The sequence below is a fragment of the Lissotriton vulgaris genome, chromosome 11 (assembly GCF_964263255.1).
Source record: "Lissotriton vulgaris chromosome 11, aLisVul1.2, whole genome shotgun sequence".
In the NCBI taxonomy this organism is placed as follows: domain Eukaryota; kingdom Metazoa; phylum Chordata; class Amphibia; order Caudata; family Salamandridae; genus Lissotriton; species Lissotriton vulgaris.
The window spans coordinates 1,076,213,880-1,076,234,059 of record NC_141699.1 but is presented as its reverse complement, the minus strand read 5'-3'; the positions used below and the strand labels follow the sequence as shown (position 1 = coordinate 1,076,234,059).

The window sequence follows — 20,180 nt, the reverse complement described above, 5'->3', positions numbered from 1 at the left end:
CCCCCCCCATACGAGGCAACCGGGGTAACTGTGCAGCTCCAGGGATATAAACAACCGGAAACCACCCACAAGAAGATGCACAGACCTGATCACTTCACAGGTCCAAGTGCAATTGTGAGTTTTACTCTCTCTTTGGTCTGGGCCCAAGTGCCACCATTTCTGTATGACTGACAGCTTAGCTGTTTCCCTCGAGGGGGAAGGGCAGAAGAAAGGTCTCATGGCAGCTATGAGGGTAATTTATTCAGCACAGAACTTTGAAGGAAGGGGGGGTGCAGTATGACCGTGTCATTGGCAGTATTATAGCCATTTTGTATCACTCTTGTTAGGGCGAAATTCCCAAAATCGTTCTATTACGCCCAGGGCTTGAAATGGAAAAATGATTACGCCACTCTTGAGAAGTGCCGGTACTCTCCCTTTCAAAATAAAGTGCTGGTACTCCGTAACGGACAGTACCGGCCCATTTAAAGCACTACGTGAATTCAAAACCACACGCAACACTATTTTACGCCACATTGCATATTTTACGCCACAATGCGCATTTCCCTGCCATTGGTGGTAAACATGGACAGGAAACGCACAGAAATAGTGTGAGTGACCAAGCTCAAGCGGATGTTGTTCACTGTTTTTTATATCATTGCACTTTTTTGTGCATGAAACGCGTCCTTGCGCCAAGTGTAGATAAATTCGAATTTTACCCTAAAATACAGCACTAAATGAACTTTTTGCATATTTACTCATAATTTCGGTAATTTATCGCATAATTACGCGAAAGCTAACTATACACATTTCGCACACCCCTACCTAGGACTAGAGCCTCAGCTGCAGCATGCACTGCTGTGAAGAGTTGTTTGTGAAGCCTGGACTACTTTGAGGACATCTCTTGTCACTGCCTGAGCTGGCCAAGGATCAAAGGCATTGCAAGCGAAGCTCTCGACGGCTCCGCGGGAGTGGACTCAGCCAGTCTTGTCCGCGCCATCTCAGGAGAGCGAGAGAAAAATAAAGAAGCCTTCGGGATGTACCACTGCTGAAACTCAGACTTGTTCCTGCTCCCCTGCAGCTGGTTATGGTGTACTCCAGGGGGCACAGCTCACCTACTTCTTTGTCCCCATGGCGTCAGACACTGCAGGCCTCTTCTTCCATTGTCTCCCCTTCGTCAGTGACCGTCAGTCTATTGCCTTTCAGCAGCGCAAAAAAGGAAAAATAAAATTAGAACACCACGCCTGGGTGGAGAACATGCACAGGCTCCCACACCCTGTCTGAGCACCGAACCACAACGCTCAGGCCAATCACAACGCTGCTGCCAAGCCGGTGACAGCAGAGTCGTGATTGGCTTAGGGGAGCCTGTGTGCTTTCGGCTTCCATTCCGGGACTCATCTGGAAGAGAAGTGGAGGAGAGACGCGTCTGTAAAGAGGAAAGTGTATTTTTTTCGTCACCCTGCCACCCCTGATCCGTGCAAGCCGCCACGGTTTATCACACCACCCACCGCAAGATGTTATGTTCATTGATCCTCTCCATCTTGTAACTGTGGCCACGCACTGCACCCGAAACAGCGGGCAAGATCTGATTGAGCTGCAATGGAGCCATGCAGCCTCCAGTCAGACTGCAATGCACCAGGGTGTACAAATTATATGAGTACAATTCATGATAAAACTGTGCTTTCACAAACTAGACACCATGCCTAGACCTCTTAACTTAAAATGTGCCTGTTTGTAACCGTGCTTGTGGGCATCAGCGATTCCTTGCATAAAAAATCTTTAAGATTGTGTCCCACAATTTTGCCAAGATCAAAGTGACCCAGGCACTCAGTTCTTTTTCGGTCACAGGTTGACGCGGTTCAGGCACACACATCGGCACACTGTTTCAGGTAGTTGATCTGAGGGAATTAAGGTTGGTCTTGAAGGTAAGGGCTGTAGCAGAGGGCGGGCTGAGAAAGAAACCGTTTGCAGAGGGGGTGGGTGAGTGCCTAGGGATGTTCACAGGTTAGCAGAAAATTGTCCCGGAGGGTTCTTGAACTAGTACTTGCTCAAATGGTGATTAAGCAATACCAATGCTTTATTCGCATTTCTGAGAAACGCGAAAAGGATACGGAGCGTTTCACTCGCTCAACTATAGGTAGGGCTCCCGATTTTATGGTATTTTTTTTACATTTCCAACTGTATTTATCCATATGTATATGTTGTCCATCATATATTTATCCATATTTATTTTGAGTTTTGTGAAAAAGTTAAGTTATAACTTGTATATTTCCATGTTTATGTAACTGATAAATATGCAAGCATAGTTCACCACCTTTCCGGTTGTAGCACAATAACAAGACAAATATAATAAAACAAAACAGGCAAATGAAAATATCAGAGTTGTAACACAAGCAAATGTTGAGATATGGAGATATTCAAGGAAATCTCAATGTAGTAAAGGAAACCTCTCCCTATTTTTCAGTCTCACTATGCTGTCCATCTGCACAGCTATTGGCCTGGAGTTCATGAAATAGCTTAGAGAATTGCTCAAAAGAAGAACAATTATCTGTATTTTTCCGCCTTTATAAATAAATACAGGCAGGAAACACTATTTTCGGTCTGTATTTATATGTAAAAATCAGTAAAAACGGAAAACTGGGAGCCTTAATTATAATCTTAGGCATCAGCAACATGTCTCAGAGTTTAACAATTCTTTTCCGGCTCAAGTCCTCATGGTAACACTTGAAGTAGCAGAGTACTTCTGGAATAAAGGAAATACTCAGTTCATCAGGCTTTGTTCCATGTCTCTGGGTCTCAGCAACAGCAGGTCTTTCAGCAGTCAAGCAGCATGTCCCTTCCTCCAAGGAAGGCAGCCAAGCTTCCTGCATCTGGTTCAGTCCTTTCCTTTGTGCTTGTGCACAAGCTACTTGAAACCGATAGATGTACTTCTTGACCTGGTTCAGAGGCCAGCTTATGTACAGAACCAGTGGGAGGCAGTGACAAGTCAGCCTGACAATATTTTTAAGGAAGACACTTGACATTCGAGGATTGTCATGGATGAACGGTCTAGTTCCCCTAAAACCAGTGTTGCTAAACGTGCAGTCACTCTGGTTGCCTTAGTGGTAACGTAGGCATCCTATAATGATTGGCTGCAAAAGTGTCTGGATGAGACGCACACAATCAGTGACTTTTCTGTGCGCTGCACTTTTGTCGGAGCTGGATCAAGAGCACAGGGGTGGGGTAGGCACCGCCATCCCCTTTAAGGTATTTTCAGTGGCCATGCCGTCTGCCACAGTCCCTTGCAGACATGTTCCAGTTCTCAGGCCACATTCTGCCCGGCAAAAAAAATAGCGCAGTCAATGAAAGGAAGTGACCATAAAAGAATTGTTCCTGTGCTCTTGAGGTGGATGCAAATAAACAACTAGGCACGCAACACCTGGCTTATGATGGCTTGCAGCCTTAGTGGCCAAGGATATGCCCAGACCTGGGCCATTGCTCATTGTGCCATAGGATCCAAGCTATAAATTCACTGATGAGGTGTAACAAGGCCGGAACGAGTCTGTTGTTACCTATGTTCCCGCCTGGAGAGGGCCCCATCAGCCAGTTTGGGACTGATTAGTTCCCGTGAGGAATAGGATCAGTACTGATAAGGAGGGTCTTTGTCAAGCAATGGGTGTAAAACGATTGTTCGGAATGCTATCCTGAGTTACAGGTAGCTTTTTAGACTTTTTACAAGCATTCCTCACATCACCTTTTGTGTGATGGTTGTAATGGCTGATGCAAGGAGGATGGTAACAAGGTAGTCATAACAAGGTATACACACTTCATCACAGAGAGCTACTTGGCAATTCTCCAGCTTGGGGCGAAGGTAAGAAGGACTACAACTCGGCTGCCACCAAGTGCTAGCTAGGTCTTGGCCTGGCCATGGGACGGGTAGTCAACAATATTACATGAAGTTACGCTTCAGGTGCACCACTACAGTTCAGCGGCGCAAAACCCTGCTGCGTAGAAACACCTGGGTCAACTGTGCAGGAAAACATACCAAGGCTGTCAAAGAAATGGAATGAGGAGCAGAGCAGCATTTAACTACTGTGAAAGGGACACTCAACCTACTCTGACCACCAGTCCCAAAGAAATCCACATGCACCTAGCGTGGCTAACTCTACACCTGCCACACTTGTGCAAACCAAAGTCCTCAGTGAAAAACCAACAGACGCCCCTTGATTCAAGTCTCCCTCTAACAAACACAACAACATGGGAGGAACCCTCAGCACTTGATGTGCAGAAAGCTGGGAGCCACAGACACCAGCTCCATCATGAACGACAACTGTTCATGCCTCTGGTCTTTTAGGCACGAAGGATCCAACTTCAGACAACACGCTTGTTCTTGAGAATGAGGAATATGCCACAGGGCAAATGGACAATGTGAAAGGAAGCAGACTTTTAATCCCTGCGGATTCACTACTCACCGCGTTGAGTGCACTGCGAGTTTTGGCTGCTGGCTTCACTGCTCTGAGCACTGTAGGACAGGCCGGTTTTCCTCTTCGATAATTCCCCATTGGATTCTGCAAAAAAAAAAAAAAAACCAAAAAACAAAAAGTGTTAGTCTTTCGTCGTGGAAATTGGTAGGGATTGACGGTCAGAGTCAGAAGCATGATAACATTATTGGGCAGGATGACTGATGCTCACAACCGTGTTTGCCACACATATATGAGAACCATGCGTGGTGCTGGTTCGGACCCCCATTATCAGCACCGGTGATCGAAAAGGGTCATAGCATGCTAGTGATAAAGAGGGAGAGTAGGGGGGGGGGGACTATCACATGCAGATGATCTACTTATAGCCTTGCATGTAGGGACTCTAACCTGCACCGTTCAGCACACACTCACATTTCACTTGGTAAAATTGAATGCAGGTAGTGCTTGAAAGGTATGTGCAGATCCCATACAAATTAAAGTTCCAAGCAGAAATTGTAGACTGACCACTCGCCCCTATAAAGAACATGGAACATTTCCAAGGGAGGAAACATGCAGATATGTCCCGTGATGCTCAGAAACATAGCCAGTCTGCTCTAACTTCCCTTCAAATGGTTTCACCAGCATGCAGGTGAGCACAACTTCACGGCGTAGCAAAAACTGCTTTTTTAATACCAGAACAATGTCACAATCAGTAATGGGTCACAATAAACAGTCTTTTGACGACTCCAAAAGCTGAGTTTGTTTAACGTGAGAATTCCATCATGGCCAGCCGTCTCAAAGCATTTACACTACAACATAATGGCACGTTTCAAATACAATACACACACGTAACACGCATACAAACGCAACATGTCTTGAAAACCAGCAGTGTCAATTAAAGCCTCTGCAAATTATTGCAGACCTTTTATGGTCAACAGCTGATGGTAAGACTGACTTCCGTAAATCTGTTATTTTCTGGGTGACTAGGACATGTGCTCCAGGCACCACTATACATACAATGAGAAATACTGGGGCAAAAAAAAATCAAATCAAGAGAGGCTTTCATCAGGGGAATAGGCAAAACTGACTCTCGGGGCTTGTGTCTTGTATAAATGTTCTCAATAAAAGTTGGGGCTCAGGGATTAAATGTGCAAGATGTAGTTTAACAAATGCGGGCACATATTGGGCTAGTTCTTTTTTTTTCATCATCTTCTACACCAATTACATGGTTTAGTGTTGTGGATTGGATGAAAGGGTCATTGGGCAGGCAGGGTGATTTTTGCAACATGAATTCCCGTTTAAGCTGCTACTTATTGTCCTTCTAGTACAGATCACATGGAGAGCAACAAGATATGCTTAAGGTGAGAAATGGAACATCTGTGTGTTCTCCACACATCATTTACTACTATTTCAAAAGGAATAAGACATTAACTCATTCAAACATGATCAGGAACCTCTGCAGGTCCTATATAGCTCGATTACCTCGAACCACCTGATTTGCACTCCCCATCATGTGTGTACCAAAAGCGCCTCGCACACACCGTCCAAGTTTGGAGGGGTGAAAGATGTTGTTCACATAGAGTATTATATAATGAGGCTGACGTAAACATTTTCCACAAGATATGTTCAAAGTGCAGACATATGATGGTGCACAAAGAAAATAAGTGGACATGAGAGGTTCCAATTAGACTGACGTGATATTGGTGCTTGTTTTACTCTTGTAAGAAAAGAACTCCATGCTAGGAGGAAGGCAGTGGACTCTTGGATTGATGGGGTGGGCTTCAGAGCCAATAGACCCGAAGAGTTGGGGTATTTCACAAGCTGCTCCTCTGGCCAGGTGGCTGCACTTGCTGTTTGTCAGGGCTTTCTTTTGCCCCCTTGTTGGCGAGTTTCTAGACAGATACCTATATAAAGAGCTCCTTTATTCACTCAATTATGTAAAATGTTTTTGATTTGAATTCACTTTAACAGAAATATTTTAGGGCCTATTAAGGTGCATCCCAGTTTTGAAATAAAGATAATTAAGTTCTGAAACTACGGAGAGGTGTAGCAGGTGTTAAGGTATGCTTTTACTTTATAGTTCTGAAGAATACAAGAATGGGAGGACACATGTTTCCTAAAGATGGCCTCAATGATGGACTAACTTGTTGAAGTTCAAGCCTCTTTACCTATAGACTTATTTATTTATTCTTTTTTTATAAAGCGCTCTGTCACCAACTGGTACCCTGGTGCTGGCCAACCCGGTTAGAGATAAAGTATGTACAAAAAGAAGGGATCATAAGACAGAACAAGCTTCAGTTTTACAGGGAAGAGATGGCTCTGTACAGTTACTTGGGAAGCAGCCAGGACTTGAGCACTTTCCCAAACTTTAACAAGTCAGACAAAGCCCATATTAAGGAAGGAAAAGAATTACAGCGCTTAGTAGCATGGGCCATAAACGTCCTGCCACTTTCTCTGCATTTCCTAAACTTGGGCTCACAGAGCAAGTGAGGGAATGGAGAACGAGGAGATCTGTTAGGAACATATCTACTCAACCTCTTTTGCAAAGGTCCAGGACCTAGCCCAAGAAGGGCTTTGAAGGCCAGGCACAGAGATTTAAACTGGATTCTCTGCTTAAGTGGCAGCCAGTGAAGCTCCTTAGGGGCCAAAGATGCAGAGGCTCTCCGAGACGTGTTCAACGCAAATTTAGCGGCTGCAATCTGCACTCTTGAGAGACGACGCAAGAGACAATAAGGTGCATCCAAAAGAAAAGCATTGCAATAGTCCAAGCCACTAAGTACAACACTACAGACGACTAAGGCCCCAAAAGAGGATGGAAGCAATGGTAGGATCTTCCAAAGAGTTTTCAGAAGCATAAAGACTTTGCAGTTGTTTTATTTATATGGCTTTCCACGCTAAGTTTATTATCAAAAGTGACTCCCAGGTGAAGAAATGTGCTGACAGGGTCAACAGGCCCCCTTGAACAATCCAGGCCAGAAATGGGGGGGGGGGGGGGGGGGGTATAGCCGCCTGACGTGTGCGGGCAGCACAACAGAGTATCTCTGTCTTATCCCCATTAAACATCAGTGAATTGAGCCTGAGACACTGTGTGATGTCAGCCATGCAGTCCTGAAAAAGACTGCTTGGTTTAATGAACGTATTCATAAATGATCGAAGTCTTATGTAATTGTGAATAGACTACATTGGTGACATAATTTCTTTGCACTTGGTGCATTTATCTAAAATTGTATACTTTGTGTTCAGTTGTTAGATGCAAATCTTTCCTTCTTTGATATTTGTATAAATATTTATGGAATAAATGTTGTATTTCTTCCTTTGTATTTCATTTCTTTAAATTCAATTTGTTTGACATTCATACTAAATGTGATTCCCCTTTGTAGTTATTGTAAATTTGTAGAACCAGTATGCTCGCTAATTTTGACTGTATACAAGGTCAACATTAAAGTACTAATTTATAGGGTTATGTTACTCTTTGGGCCTCAACCATGGTCAAATAACTCCTCTGGGAACCATTGCTTGTTGGACGTCACCAAAGCACCTGCTCTGGTGGACAACTTCCTTTGCCCGGGTATTAGCGTGGTGATGGTCATTTGCGTCACTGTTCATCTGGAAGGAAACACATGCTACGGGACGAGAAGTGAAGTTGCCAAAGAAATGCCGATGCTAATTGTACATTGGAGAAAAGAGGCAAAGCGTGCCAGGAGATATGATGGTAACGAAAAAATGAAAAAAAAACTTAACACCTGCTATAACAGTGAAGCTATTTGAAGGTGTTTCCTTAGATAGGGTGAGAGCTGTTGCTTTGTGCACTGTTAGTCTGAACAATTGTTTGTAGGGAGGCACATTTGCTACTGAAGGCATCTTTAAGAGGCCTAGTAAGGGGATAGTGCTGCAAATGATGCTGAAAATAAAAATTACCAGTGTCCAGTGGAAGGCTCTCTAAAAGACCTGCAGCCTAACCATCCAGCGATAGGCGTGCTACAGCATTTGCAGCCCATGAACCCAGTGCAAGACATCCACTCTATCTGCATTAGAGAGTCCAGTGCTTGGCCTCCCTACCATCTGGACCAGTGCCAGCCACTATGCACCGTCTGCATCACAGGGCGAACTGTATGCACGTCTACTCCTCTGCATTACAGAATCCTAGTGCAACACTTGCATCTCTAACTCTAGAACAAGACTTTCTACATCTCTTATCACAAGATGCAGTGCACAACCTTCTAAAGTTCTCACACATTCTAAAATCCATCCGCATCTCAGGTTCCCTGCAAGGCCTCTACAAACATTTGCACCACCAGGTCACATGGAGCAATGGGACTGCACAGATGAGCAGGAAGCGAGTTAGTTAGTTCATGAGGTTTAGGGAAGACGAATTACTAGAATCTCAAAGGGGGGCCTGAGTTTTGGAGAGGGGCTAGGAGGTTTTGATTGGTCAAGTTTAGGGTAAGGGGAGGACCAAGCAAGAGACGATTACTATGAGAAAAGTTTGAAACCTTTAATTTATAAGTTTGTCAACCAGGATTAAATAATTTATTTAGAGTTGATGGCGAACCAGCATGGTGGTGACAGGGCGAGATAGATCTAGTAGGGTGTACAGAAACCATCAAATTAGCTGTTAAAACAGGTGAGTTTTCTGTGGAATACTGTGTTGATCAAGCCTCGGCTCTATGGAAGGGGTCATTTGGACGGCTCTTGCAAATATTTACAACTTTATATGGCTGCTGTGGTTGCATCACATATACATCATCCATTAATGTAGCTAGATGTGAAAGTATGAAGAGGTTCCTAGATGATGTGGGTGTCAAGAGTTTCTGGAGGGAAAGAGATAGAGTTTGGTAAAGAGATAGTTGCTAGAGTAGTAAGACAATAGATGGTCTTTCTATTAAGCTTGTCCTACAAGACGGAGCTAAGAGCCACCCAACGGCAGATTAGTAGGAAGCAATCAAAGATCTGAAACTAGACGTGGTAGTGTGGGGGCTAAAGTTGGAAATAAGGAATAGATTTAGGCACCATCAGCATGAGGCTGCTTGGATAATCCAAACAAGATAATTTAATCAAAGAAAGAATTGTCTTGGGAGAAAATGAGAGGGCACAGGTATAGGCTTGGAGGACCCCAAATGGTGTAGACCCTGAATAGGAGGGTACAGAAGCGCATGAGATCTAGAATGAGCGTCCACGGTAGTAAGAGGTGTTTTCACCTCCTCCTACCTTCTGCATTAGCTAGAGTGACTGCCAATATCAAATTTAGCAGGCCAAGGAATATGGAGAGAACTGAGAGGTAATGATATTAGTGAAAAGAGAGCAGGCAGGTTCGATTAAGAGTCTGACTAAATGTGACTGAACAGTTTCTGCGTAGTGAACGATAGGCGAGCAGTTGTGGAGTCAAGTTAGACTTTGGATGCTAAATAAATGCATATTTTAGCACCTCTACACTGGGAAGCAGAGACTCTAATTATTCCCCTCTTCACCAAAGAAGCATAAACTAAGAGGGAGACAAAATGGAAGGTCCCAGGGTTTCAAAGCTCAGCGTAAACTCGCTTAAAGCTATAATCCATGACAGTTGTTGCTATCCTCATGTTATTTATAGAGATGACAACAGAAACACATTCATTGTATTGGCTCAAAACTTCGAAAGCAACACTTTTACACAACTCTTCTAAATTACCAGCTCTAAACATAAATGCTGTGGAAAAGAAAAGGTCCCAAACCGTTTGTTGCCATAATAAGTTAAGACAATGTGAATGGGGGTAAACAGTCATATTTGTGGGCTTAATTGAAGGGGGATAGTGTTAAACTGGACATCCTTGGCATAGTTTTTGCTCCAACATTTTGCCTTCTATCTTCCTGTTTTTACGGACATTGTTTTTGCTGGCTGTAGGACTCTGCACACTGTACAACTGCAAACCAGTGTTAAGTGCTTTTGCTCTTTCCGTTAAACACCATAACATTGGCTTACACCGAATTGGCCCATTTTATTTACTTGCAAATCCCTTGTAAAGTGCTACTAAATGCACCCAGGGTCTGTAAATTAAATGCTACTAGAGGGTCTGGAGTAATGACTGCCCCACCCACTTAAGTAGCCTTTTTAAATGGGTCATTGCAGCCTGTGGGTGCAGTTTTAAACTGACATTTCGACCTAGCAAATTAAACCTCTTCGCCATGCCCAAACCTTTGTTTTTAATAACATAAGTCACACCTAGGGTAGACCCTAAACAGCCCACAGGGCAGGGTGCAATGTGCTTGAAATGTTGGACATGTACTTACAAGTTTTACATGTCCTGATAGTTTGTTTTTCAGTACAGCAAGGCGTACCTCTCCCGTAGGATATCATTGGGCTACCTTATTACATTTAATAAGTGATAACTTTCAATTGGGATCAGGTAGAATGTCGAGTTTGGTGCCTAAAGAAGTGTAATATAAAACTATCTATAATTTAAACGTTGGAGTTTAAATCACAATTCTGAAAATTCTACTTTTAGAAAGTCAGCATTTTCTTGTCCTAGTTGGTACCTGCAGCCTGTATGCTGGGTCACATGACTAGGTGTAGCTGGCAGCTGCTTTTTGTGTATTGCTCCCAGACCGTAAGAAGGGGTTCATAGGTGTAGGCAGGATGGGCCATCTCTGGCTTGATGATAGGGCGGAGCTGTCCCTACCACACTTGCACATCACAAAGGCTCTGCCTGACGACACTCACGAAGTGCTTGACACCAGTCTTCTGTGACCCCAGACAAACTGGGGGCAGGGGAGGGAGGTCCGAAATTACAACCACCTACTCAGCTCGGCTTCTCATCGCAGCCCCGCTTCGGAACTGCTGCAGTGCGATGCATCCCCGACCCAGGCATTTGAATCACATGCCCCTCCTTGACGAAGACGCATGACTTCACACTACAGCCCCGCCCTTTCCTCGGAACCGCTGCTGTGCAATGCATCCTCAATGCAGGACCTCTCGACACTTTGCAACCAGGATTTAAGGTATTTTGTTCGAAGGGCGCAACTTGGTCCCTGTACTCGGCCTGCGCTCCATCGAGGTTTGCCTGAACTTGTGACTTTGTCGCGGTCCGGCTCGACCAGAAGACTAAAGTTGGCGCTTTGTGCTTCTAGGCATTATTTTTACTTAAAACTTTAAAAGTGCACATCTCTGGTTCTACTCTTTAGATTGGTGTTTTAGTCTCAAATATTTTTTTTATTTTACACTATTTTTCTAAATTGGTGTGGGATTTTTCTTGCATGAGGTTCTCACTTTATAACTGTTTGGAGTGCTGCATACATACTTTACACATTGCCTCGAAGTTAAGCCTGATTGCTTTTGAGCCAAGCTACCAGAGGGTTGAGCACAGGCTAATTTGGGGTTTGCTTGTGTCTCACCCTGGCAAAGATTGCGATTGTGATTAATGTTGTTTTAACTAAATATGCTGCTATTAACACCTTAGCTGCGTGTAAACATTTCTCCCCAGTGCTGCGCTGTCCATTAGAACTAGTGCTGAATGGACGTTCAATGGTCGTGCGCAGCACTGGGGAGGTAGCGCTGCTGACGACCATTGGCCGTCAGCAGCACTTAAGGGGTTAATGAGACTTTTAAATAACCCTCTGTATTACGTGATCTTTTTCTCTTTTTATTGTACAGATTCTATTTTATTGTATAAATGCTATTCGATGCTTTTATGACACATGCTGTCGCATAAAGCTATTTTGAATTGAATTGATTGCGATTGCTGCTTGAGTAGGTTTCACCCACCTCAACCTGTAGCTACATTTCCTACAGAAAAGGGATTCAATGTTAAAGGTATAATGTTTAGGATCGAAGGTTCTGGTGTATATGGTTAAAGACTGGAGGCAGAGTGATTATGTATTAAGGTGTTAAAGGGTAGAGGTTACGAAAATGGGTTAGGTTTAAGGATAAAAGGTTAAAAGTAAAGGTTGACGAGTTTGAGGTACGGAAGTAAGATATTGGGGCATATGCGATAAAGGCACAGGGGTTAAGGGAACAGAATAGAGACTAGAGGTTCAGGATTTGGGGAATAGGGTTCAAGGTTTGTGGAATAGTGTTTGTGGTTGATCTTTAAGGGTTTGGAGTATGAGGTATGGGTTTAGGAAATAAGGTTCAAAGGTTTAGGCTTAATACAACAGGAGTTAAAAGTCAGGGATAGTGGTATAGGCTGAAGTATATAGGCTGAAGAGTTAAGTGAAGGCAACATGGTTAATAATATAGGGTTAACGGTCTGTGGTGTAAGGTTAAGTGTGTGGAGAACGTTGCAATTTGAAATGAGTCTCCTTCAAACTGTCGTTGAGTGTTATTTGTAGTTCACTTAAGGAAAAAAAAAACAAGGAGTGGCTTTTCTCAATAACAAGGCAATTCGTGTCAATGAAGCATACTTCAAACAAATTCAAGGTTATTTTATTAGCACCGTACAAAACAAACTGATGCCTTTTCTCATTAAATATTTACAAATAAACAAACAACCATATTCATTTTATCCTTTTGTAATAAATTAGCAAGGGCTCTAATGTCAAGCTGTGTGGGTTTACTCAGTGTTTTGAACATCTAAATTAAATAAGAATGGTTGTCATGCTTAAGTTGTGACAGCAGCTCTTTACACTGAAAGAAGTGAATGAAAGGAAGGGGAAAGGAGTTGGTGAGTTATAGCCAAACCTGCTACAGGGTCTTCTAATATGACGTTGATATTCCTGCCCCAACCTATGTGCAGCAGTGAAGGAGGAAAGAGTTGGGAAAACAGAGAGTTAGTGAGAGTTAGAGGAAGATATTAGACAAGAAAAATCACAAGAGAACTTCCATTCTTCTGTTAGAGAAGAAAGACGGAAACAAAAGGGAAAGGTATGCCAATAGCAGAAAAAAACAAGCATGCAGCATCACCTTAATCTTTCACAAAAGATCACTCTACGAATCGCTGGGCACAGAGGAAGTGTTTGTGGTTCTTACTGTGGGCTGTCTGGTACATTCATAATTGCATGGTGTGAACCAGATCACAAATACAACACTATACAGTATCTCATATTCGAGACCGCCCTTCTGCGGATAAAACATTCTCTGCAAAGTGCTCTGCCACCGCTTAGGGCTAGGTTCACACGATATCATATACCTAAACCAGAACTGATTTTTTTCATGCAAACCAAAAAAAATCTGTAATACAAGGCAAATATTTTAGCAAAATTGTGCAAAGATGTCCAGCCCTACAAACACACTCAGTTGGGTTAGTGTTTTTGAGGAGAATCCCTGGACATGGCTTCCCAAAGGACCTTCAGAGATACAAAACATGCCAGAATTACCTTGGGCCCTCCCGGATGTCACATTGGTGTCTGAGTGTGAGCGAATGTGGCCTTTCTTGACAACACTTTGGCTCCCTGAAGATTGTCCTTCAGAAAAGCTGGACCGGCGCAGAAGGCTAAGCAGGGAGGAGCCTTTGCTGCCAGAGTTGCTCAGCCCAAGGGAGTCTGGCTTCTGCGAGCTGCCAGAAGAGAAGAGGTTTGAGACACTGCTTTTCCCGCTGCTGCTGTTGCTGCTCTGGCTGGAGGTTCGCCTCCGCCGGCACAGATTCCCAATCGCCAAATACTCAGGTCCATCGTCTGCCTCACTCTGTGCATCTTCCTGGCTGCCTGTCCAGGGATCGTCACTGTGGCTGGTCAGGGTGCTCACACTCATGTCGCTCACTGGGGACAGAAGGTCCTTCTGTGATGGTGGGACGAATGGTGGGGCCGATGCAGAACCGTCGGGAGGCAGTCTATCTTCAGGCAGAGAAACGCAGACCTTATAGAGTGTGTTTCCATTGCAATGGCTGTTGCTGGTGGCCGTGCTGTCAGGATTTCCATTCTTCAAGTCTGAAAAGAAGAGACAAAGCAGCTCACTGAATAGGAACATGCGGCACAGACTTGTAAAACATGGGCCATGAAAACTTTGGGTATTTTAAGTTTTTAGATTGATTCCGTACTTCTCTTCATACAGTGCATTTTTAAAAAATATTCCTGTTGATAAGTGCCCTTCTGCCAAGGTCCCCATTCTTAGAAGACATACACTTCTCTAACTGTACATGTTCTACAGTAAACAAGAGAGAAACTATCATGTGCAGTAAAAAGGACCACCGAGTAAATAGTAACTCAACATGGTTTGAGTCGTGTTGAATGGAACAATTCATGAGAAGACTTTGTTTCAGGCAATTGTACTCAATTTTAAGAGAGCTTTAGGGTTTTGGAAAAATGGCAGTATTTCTGTTGCTTCATCTTTCAGTGAGGGAACCGATGTAAAAAGATATTGTCCAAGCCCACTTACACCCTACTCTGCACCCCCTGTGTGTGTTGTGTTCTGCATAAAATTCACTAGTCCTTAGTGAAGGGGCACCAGGGTACAGGTATTTCAGCACCACCACTAGTACTCCTCCCCACTACTCGAGAAATACCGTCCTGTCGTATCCACTGTCGTCAAGCTGTGCTACATGTTTTCACACACGATGGAAAGGACTTCATCAGCAAGCAGGTGTGAAGTGATCATTTTCAATACCCCTCTCAACTTATAATACCTGCACACGCTTCCTTAGTGCCAGCTCTATGCCGACAACTCTCTATGCAATTACTCTGGTCCTATATTTGCAGGCAACATCCTTAGGTGCACTTGCAAGGGCTTCATTAACCCTGTGACATACAGTACACTATTAGGTACTTCAGTGCGTTCATTCTGGTCTCTGGCATCATCTCTCCAAGTGAAAATGGAGAATAACTTAGAGCTATAAAAACAAGTCTACACTTGATATTTTCTGCCACGAATACACGCATTGTTTGCCAACATTGTGCTATGCAGCACGGTTGACGTCGTTTTAGGTAATTTATCAGGCCAGAGGCCCACAGCTTGATCCCCTTTCAATCAGGCAAGTTGCGTCTAAGTACATCACTGGCTATCATCTCTCATGATGAAAGCGTCACGCCCAGACACAAAATGTGAGGATGTCTCTAGTGCTTGAGCGGACTACATTTCAGCTTAAAACCAAGAAAGAACACTTTGCAGTTCAGAAAACTATTTCTAGGCATCTAAACAGCAGTGCAGGACAACTGAAAACATCTGTTCTGGCTCAAGTGTCACCCCCTGCAACCTACCGCCTTGCCGTGCTCCCCCCTGGACAGTTTATGGACTTGCTGACATACTGGAGAACATGGAAAGGCCCCTTGTACCTTCATAACTCGGCTTTAGTAGTTTGAACAACTTCTGTGACCCGCCGAGATATGGCTTGAAATGAGAAGTAGGTGTACCACATAACTTCACCAGGTTCCGGGAAAGAATTGAAAAAGCACCTGATTTTACAGCACAAATCTTTGGGAAGTTATGTGAGCCATAAAAACAAATGTAACTAGGCCAGTTTCCACATAATTAAAACGTGGGGAGAAAGAATGTCAGTCACTCCTCTTACCTGTGCTGATGATGGAGGGTGTAGGGTGCAGGCTGCTGTAGGAGCCAGAGAACCTGATCTGCGAATACTCAATGGAAGAACCGTAGAGAGATCCAGGCAATGCTGTCAAACTCCGACTTTTCATCACAGGCAGGAGGGACTCACTTTTTATTGCAAACTGAAAGATCGCCAAAGGCCAGCATGAGAGATAGGAAATGGAAAATACAGCAGCAACAGGATAGCTCTTAATTCTCAAGGGAATAAATCTCGCCCTAACCCACGAGTTCCAACGTTTATATTCCCAGTAACGTTTTGATCATGTCCTAACAGGCAACCCCCAGGAAAGCTCAGACCCACAGGGCAAAGAGGCTCAGTCAAACCCTGGCAATGCCTCTTGAGGGAAAGACTTCCACAGCATAGGTACCCCTTTAATTAGGACAGTGAAGTTGAACAAGTTCCATTCATGAAACACAATCATGTGTTACAGCAAACAAGGACAGCATGCTTCTTGCACAAGGCCCATCATGTGACACAGAAACTACAAATCTGCTTACTTTATGTTTATTATGTGACATATTGTCATACAGTGATGTACAGATGATTGCAATCTGCTCTCAGATCAGTTTTGCGGGGCAGTAAATGGAGAAATAAGTAGAGATTTGGGAAAAGTTTTTATAATGCACTCAAATTGGCTAAACAAAGTGGCACCTTCCTATCAAGGGCAAAAGGCATGTGTTGGTGCACAGGAAATAGCATAAGCATAAACTGACTAACCTATTCACCACTCAGATTACTTTCATATCTCACTATACTAATTCAACACTAATCCTTCTTGAGTTCCGGAGTAGCGTGCTATTTGCCGAAAAAAGCGCTTTGACGCCTTGTCAGGGGTAGTAAGCGCTATATAAATGCAATTACAATTCAATACGCAGTAAAGGTATGCTGCATCATTAGCTAGGCCTCATCTAGACATTTGGGGTGACTTTTAGTTGCCACCATTTAGGATTACGAAAACAGTGGTGAAGGACCACAAATCCTGCACAGGGTCTCCAGCCACTCAACACATACACACATTGCCAATGGAGGGAAGATGCTAAATGTTTGAATTCCTGAAATGAATTTACAACACACTTAGTGTATTCTTGGAAAACCTGAAACATGCTATTTTAAGAGTGTGGTCTCAGCATGAGGCTGGTAGAAGAGAGTCAAGGTTCAGGGGTGTTGTGTGATCATTTTGAAAAACAAGTAAGTGATGGAGGGAATACTTGAATTAATCTCAGCCACTGGTACTCAAATAGACAATATTCCAGTCATCAAAAGAGACAACATTCCAGTCCATTTGTTTTTGTCCACCGTGCAACCACAGGCAAAGACCAGCGATACATAAATCAACCTTGGTTCTACTCCAATACTAACAGCCCAGCCCAAACTGACAGGTCAATGCCCTCCATCAGGAAAACAAGCAGCCCCACAATAGTCTCAGCATATTGGGCCTCATCAGAGAGGGGATTCCATAGCCCAATGGCACAGCTAACACATAACCATATCATATTATGATAGAGGACAATGAATGATACTGCCCTATAAACAGGGAGACAAGAAATGTAACTAGATTAGACAGAATCTCGCGGTAGATTCAGCATATGTAACTGAGGCAAGAGACAAAATGGATGGATAAACAAGTTCTTTGCCTTTGCAAAGCTCCTTCTTGTGGCTACTCTACCCGCAGATTTCTCACCTTTACAATTTCCACACGATTTACAAATCCAGTCTTCGGGGTTTCAGGTCAACAACTGGCAAGGTTCAAATTAGTACCAAGACTGCACCACCAGCGGCACAGGTACATACGGATGAAGAGGCCAAATTTGAGGTCAGGCGCCCAAGGGTAACCAATGGATACTGGGGGTGATTGAGGTTACGCTGCTCACAGGTAAGTAAAGCGGTATGAGGGGTCCATCTCCAGGGGATAAGGCAAGCACAGGAGGGGCATAAGCAGCACCAAACGTAAACCCTCAGCTGCACGGGCGGCTGGGTGCAGAGTGCCAACACTGCGTCGGGCACCCAATGTTAACTAATGGAGGAGATCGGTTTTGGAGAAAGGCTGCAGGCTCAGGCCAGGAGGCTGGATGAAGAAAACCCCCAACTGCCCAGGTAAGTTCTGATGCTAGGGGAGGTAGGGACACCATTGGTCAAGCTCCTCAGGCCCAGAGGCTTCGGGAGCAGGGTTGTCATGTGGTGTCGGGTACAGCTTACAGTTTGGCTCTTGGCTCATCAGGAATCTGATTTCAGGGTCTGAGGTTGGCACCCAAATACTAGATTTAGGTGCGTTACAGGGGGAGAGACAGGTAGTGACCAAGGAGTTCCTTAGCTATGGTGTCTACACCCTCTATTATGTCACCCTCCTGTGGGAGGGGGCACAGCCCCAGCCCTGATTGGGTCTTCAAGATGGTGGGTACTCAAAAATTAGCTTCACTTTGCCGCAGTGGCAGTTTGCAAAGCCTTGGTGAGAGTAATCTGGGGTGGCACAACCAGTGCTGCAGCCCCAGAGGACCCTCTTCAGGACCTAGGCCCTAGGTACCAGGGGTACCATTTACTAGGGACTTATAGGGGTAATCAGTAGTTGTGCCAATTGTGGTATAGATTTAGGGAAGGAACACGGGTACTGGGAACCTGAACAGCAGAACCTCAGTACAACTCAGTCAAAATTGCATCAAAAGCCAGGAACAAAGTGTGGGGCAGGTACGGCAACAAACACCCAGTTTCCTACACTCTGCACACCAACAGTTGGCGTAGAGGGCCTCCACCCAGATGTGCTGCAGTCAAGATCTTTCTGGGGCAGGGCAGGGTGTGGGCGTGTGTGTTGGCTCAGACCTAAAAGTCCTGCAGGACTCAATGGCCAAAACGCCTTTCGCATCAGAACTGGCTGCCAAGGCAGTAGTGATTTGTGAACATGTTCACTGAAGCCCACGCCACAACCCGACATCCAGGACAAACACTCCTGTGTCCAAGCAGCGGTAGACGCCTTGGCCTTGGGGGAATAGGCCCACAATCCTTCTGGAGGCTGGTTCTTCATCATCGGGTAGCAGATCTTGAAGCAGATGAGTATCCACCTGGATAAAGTCTTCCTTTGCCCTGCCTTGCCTCTCTTTGCACCACAGAACCTCACGAAGAGCTGATTCATGGAGCGCGATTGCTGTAAAAGGTCAGCGCTCTTTTGCTGTACACACAATGGAGTGTAGGAAACTTGGTTTTTGTTGCAGTGCCCACCCACACACTTTTTGTCAGGTATTAGATGCAACTTTGACTGAAGTGTACTGGGTTCCTGCTAACTGGGTCCCCTGTACCAGTGTTCCTTCCCTAAAAATGTACAATTGTTCCCAAATTGGCAAAACCTTTAGCACCCTCTGTAAGTCCCTAGTAAATGGTACCCTGGTTCCCATAGCACTTCCTAAGCAGTCTTTCGGCCCAAGTGGATGATGAATTTGGTTGAATCCAAACCACCTTAAATGGCTTGGGTTAGTGAAGGGCTTAGGTTTTCTGGGACCAGAGGTACAGCCTCACCCACCATGTCCCGAAGTGCAATGGTATAACATCACCGTCAGGAGCGCCCACAAACAGACTGAGGGCAAGACGGAGTACAACATATGCTCGCCAAAAGTATCCATTCGCTTAGACTCCCTACGACGGGAAGTAGTTGGCAAATGGTTAGGGTTTACATTACTGGTGGACATTTGTGCCTCTAGGCTCTAAAGTTTGGGATATTGGGTGTAAGAATCTGGATTGTCTGAACAGTGTGTCAGTAAGGGCTTCATTGAAGGGTAAGAGGCGTGGTTGGTGTCTGGCCAAGCTGTAGGACCACTGTGAGGATATTAGTTTTAACCTCCATAATAGAGAGGTGAAGGTCCAAGTGGTCCAGAAGGTGCTGAGGGTGAATGAGCCAGTGGTAACCAGTCACAGGGGTCCTGCAGGTCTTTCAGGCCCTTAGGCACACCAGAGGGAACTAGAAGTGTGTGAAAAACCTTCAGCACAGCCTCACAAAAAGAATAAACTTGCCGCAAGGTCGCCAATGGGCCTCAGAACTCTGGGTACATCCGGACCAGAGATGGGATTGGCTCCTCAGTGGACAAGTAGTGAGACTGTGGAGCAATGTGATGCCTTTGCGCCTTCTCCAAAAAGTGGTGGGGAGGGGCAGAGTACCGCTTGGACTTCAGGTGTTTCTTTTTCAATTTAAGTGAAGACTTTCACAGCAAGGAAGATCGGTGTCAGGAACAACTTGAGAAGCAGGTCAGCACTCTGGACTTTGACGTGGCGCAGTACCTGCACAAAGCCTTCCGGTGCTTCACCATATAGAGCTTTGCCATCTCTGAAGGCTATT

General features: G+C 44.6%; 1 protein-coding gene across 4 annotated transcripts in view; it reads right to left on the bottom strand.

Moving 5' to 3' along the window:
- Positions 1–20,180, bottom strand: part of RUBCN (rubicon autophagy regulator) — a 198,151-nt gene that overhangs the window by 84,510 nt on the left and 93,461 nt on the right. For 2 of the 4 annotated variants that reach the window (XM_086944540.1, XM_086944542.1), the window contains exons 6-9: positions 15,827–15,983; positions 13,701–14,249; positions 13,066–13,110; positions 4,428–4,523 (exon numbers count right to left, since the gene is read on the bottom strand). In XM_086944540.1, coding sequence (XP_086800666.1) covers positions 4,428–4,523; positions 13,066–13,110; positions 13,701–14,249; positions 15,827–15,983 — 847 coding nt within the window. The remainder of the gene's footprint in view (positions 1–4,427; positions 4,524–13,065; positions 13,111–13,700; positions 14,250–15,826; positions 15,984–20,180) is intronic. The other 2 variants (XM_086944543.1, XM_086944541.1) reach the window with 1 other exon arrangement.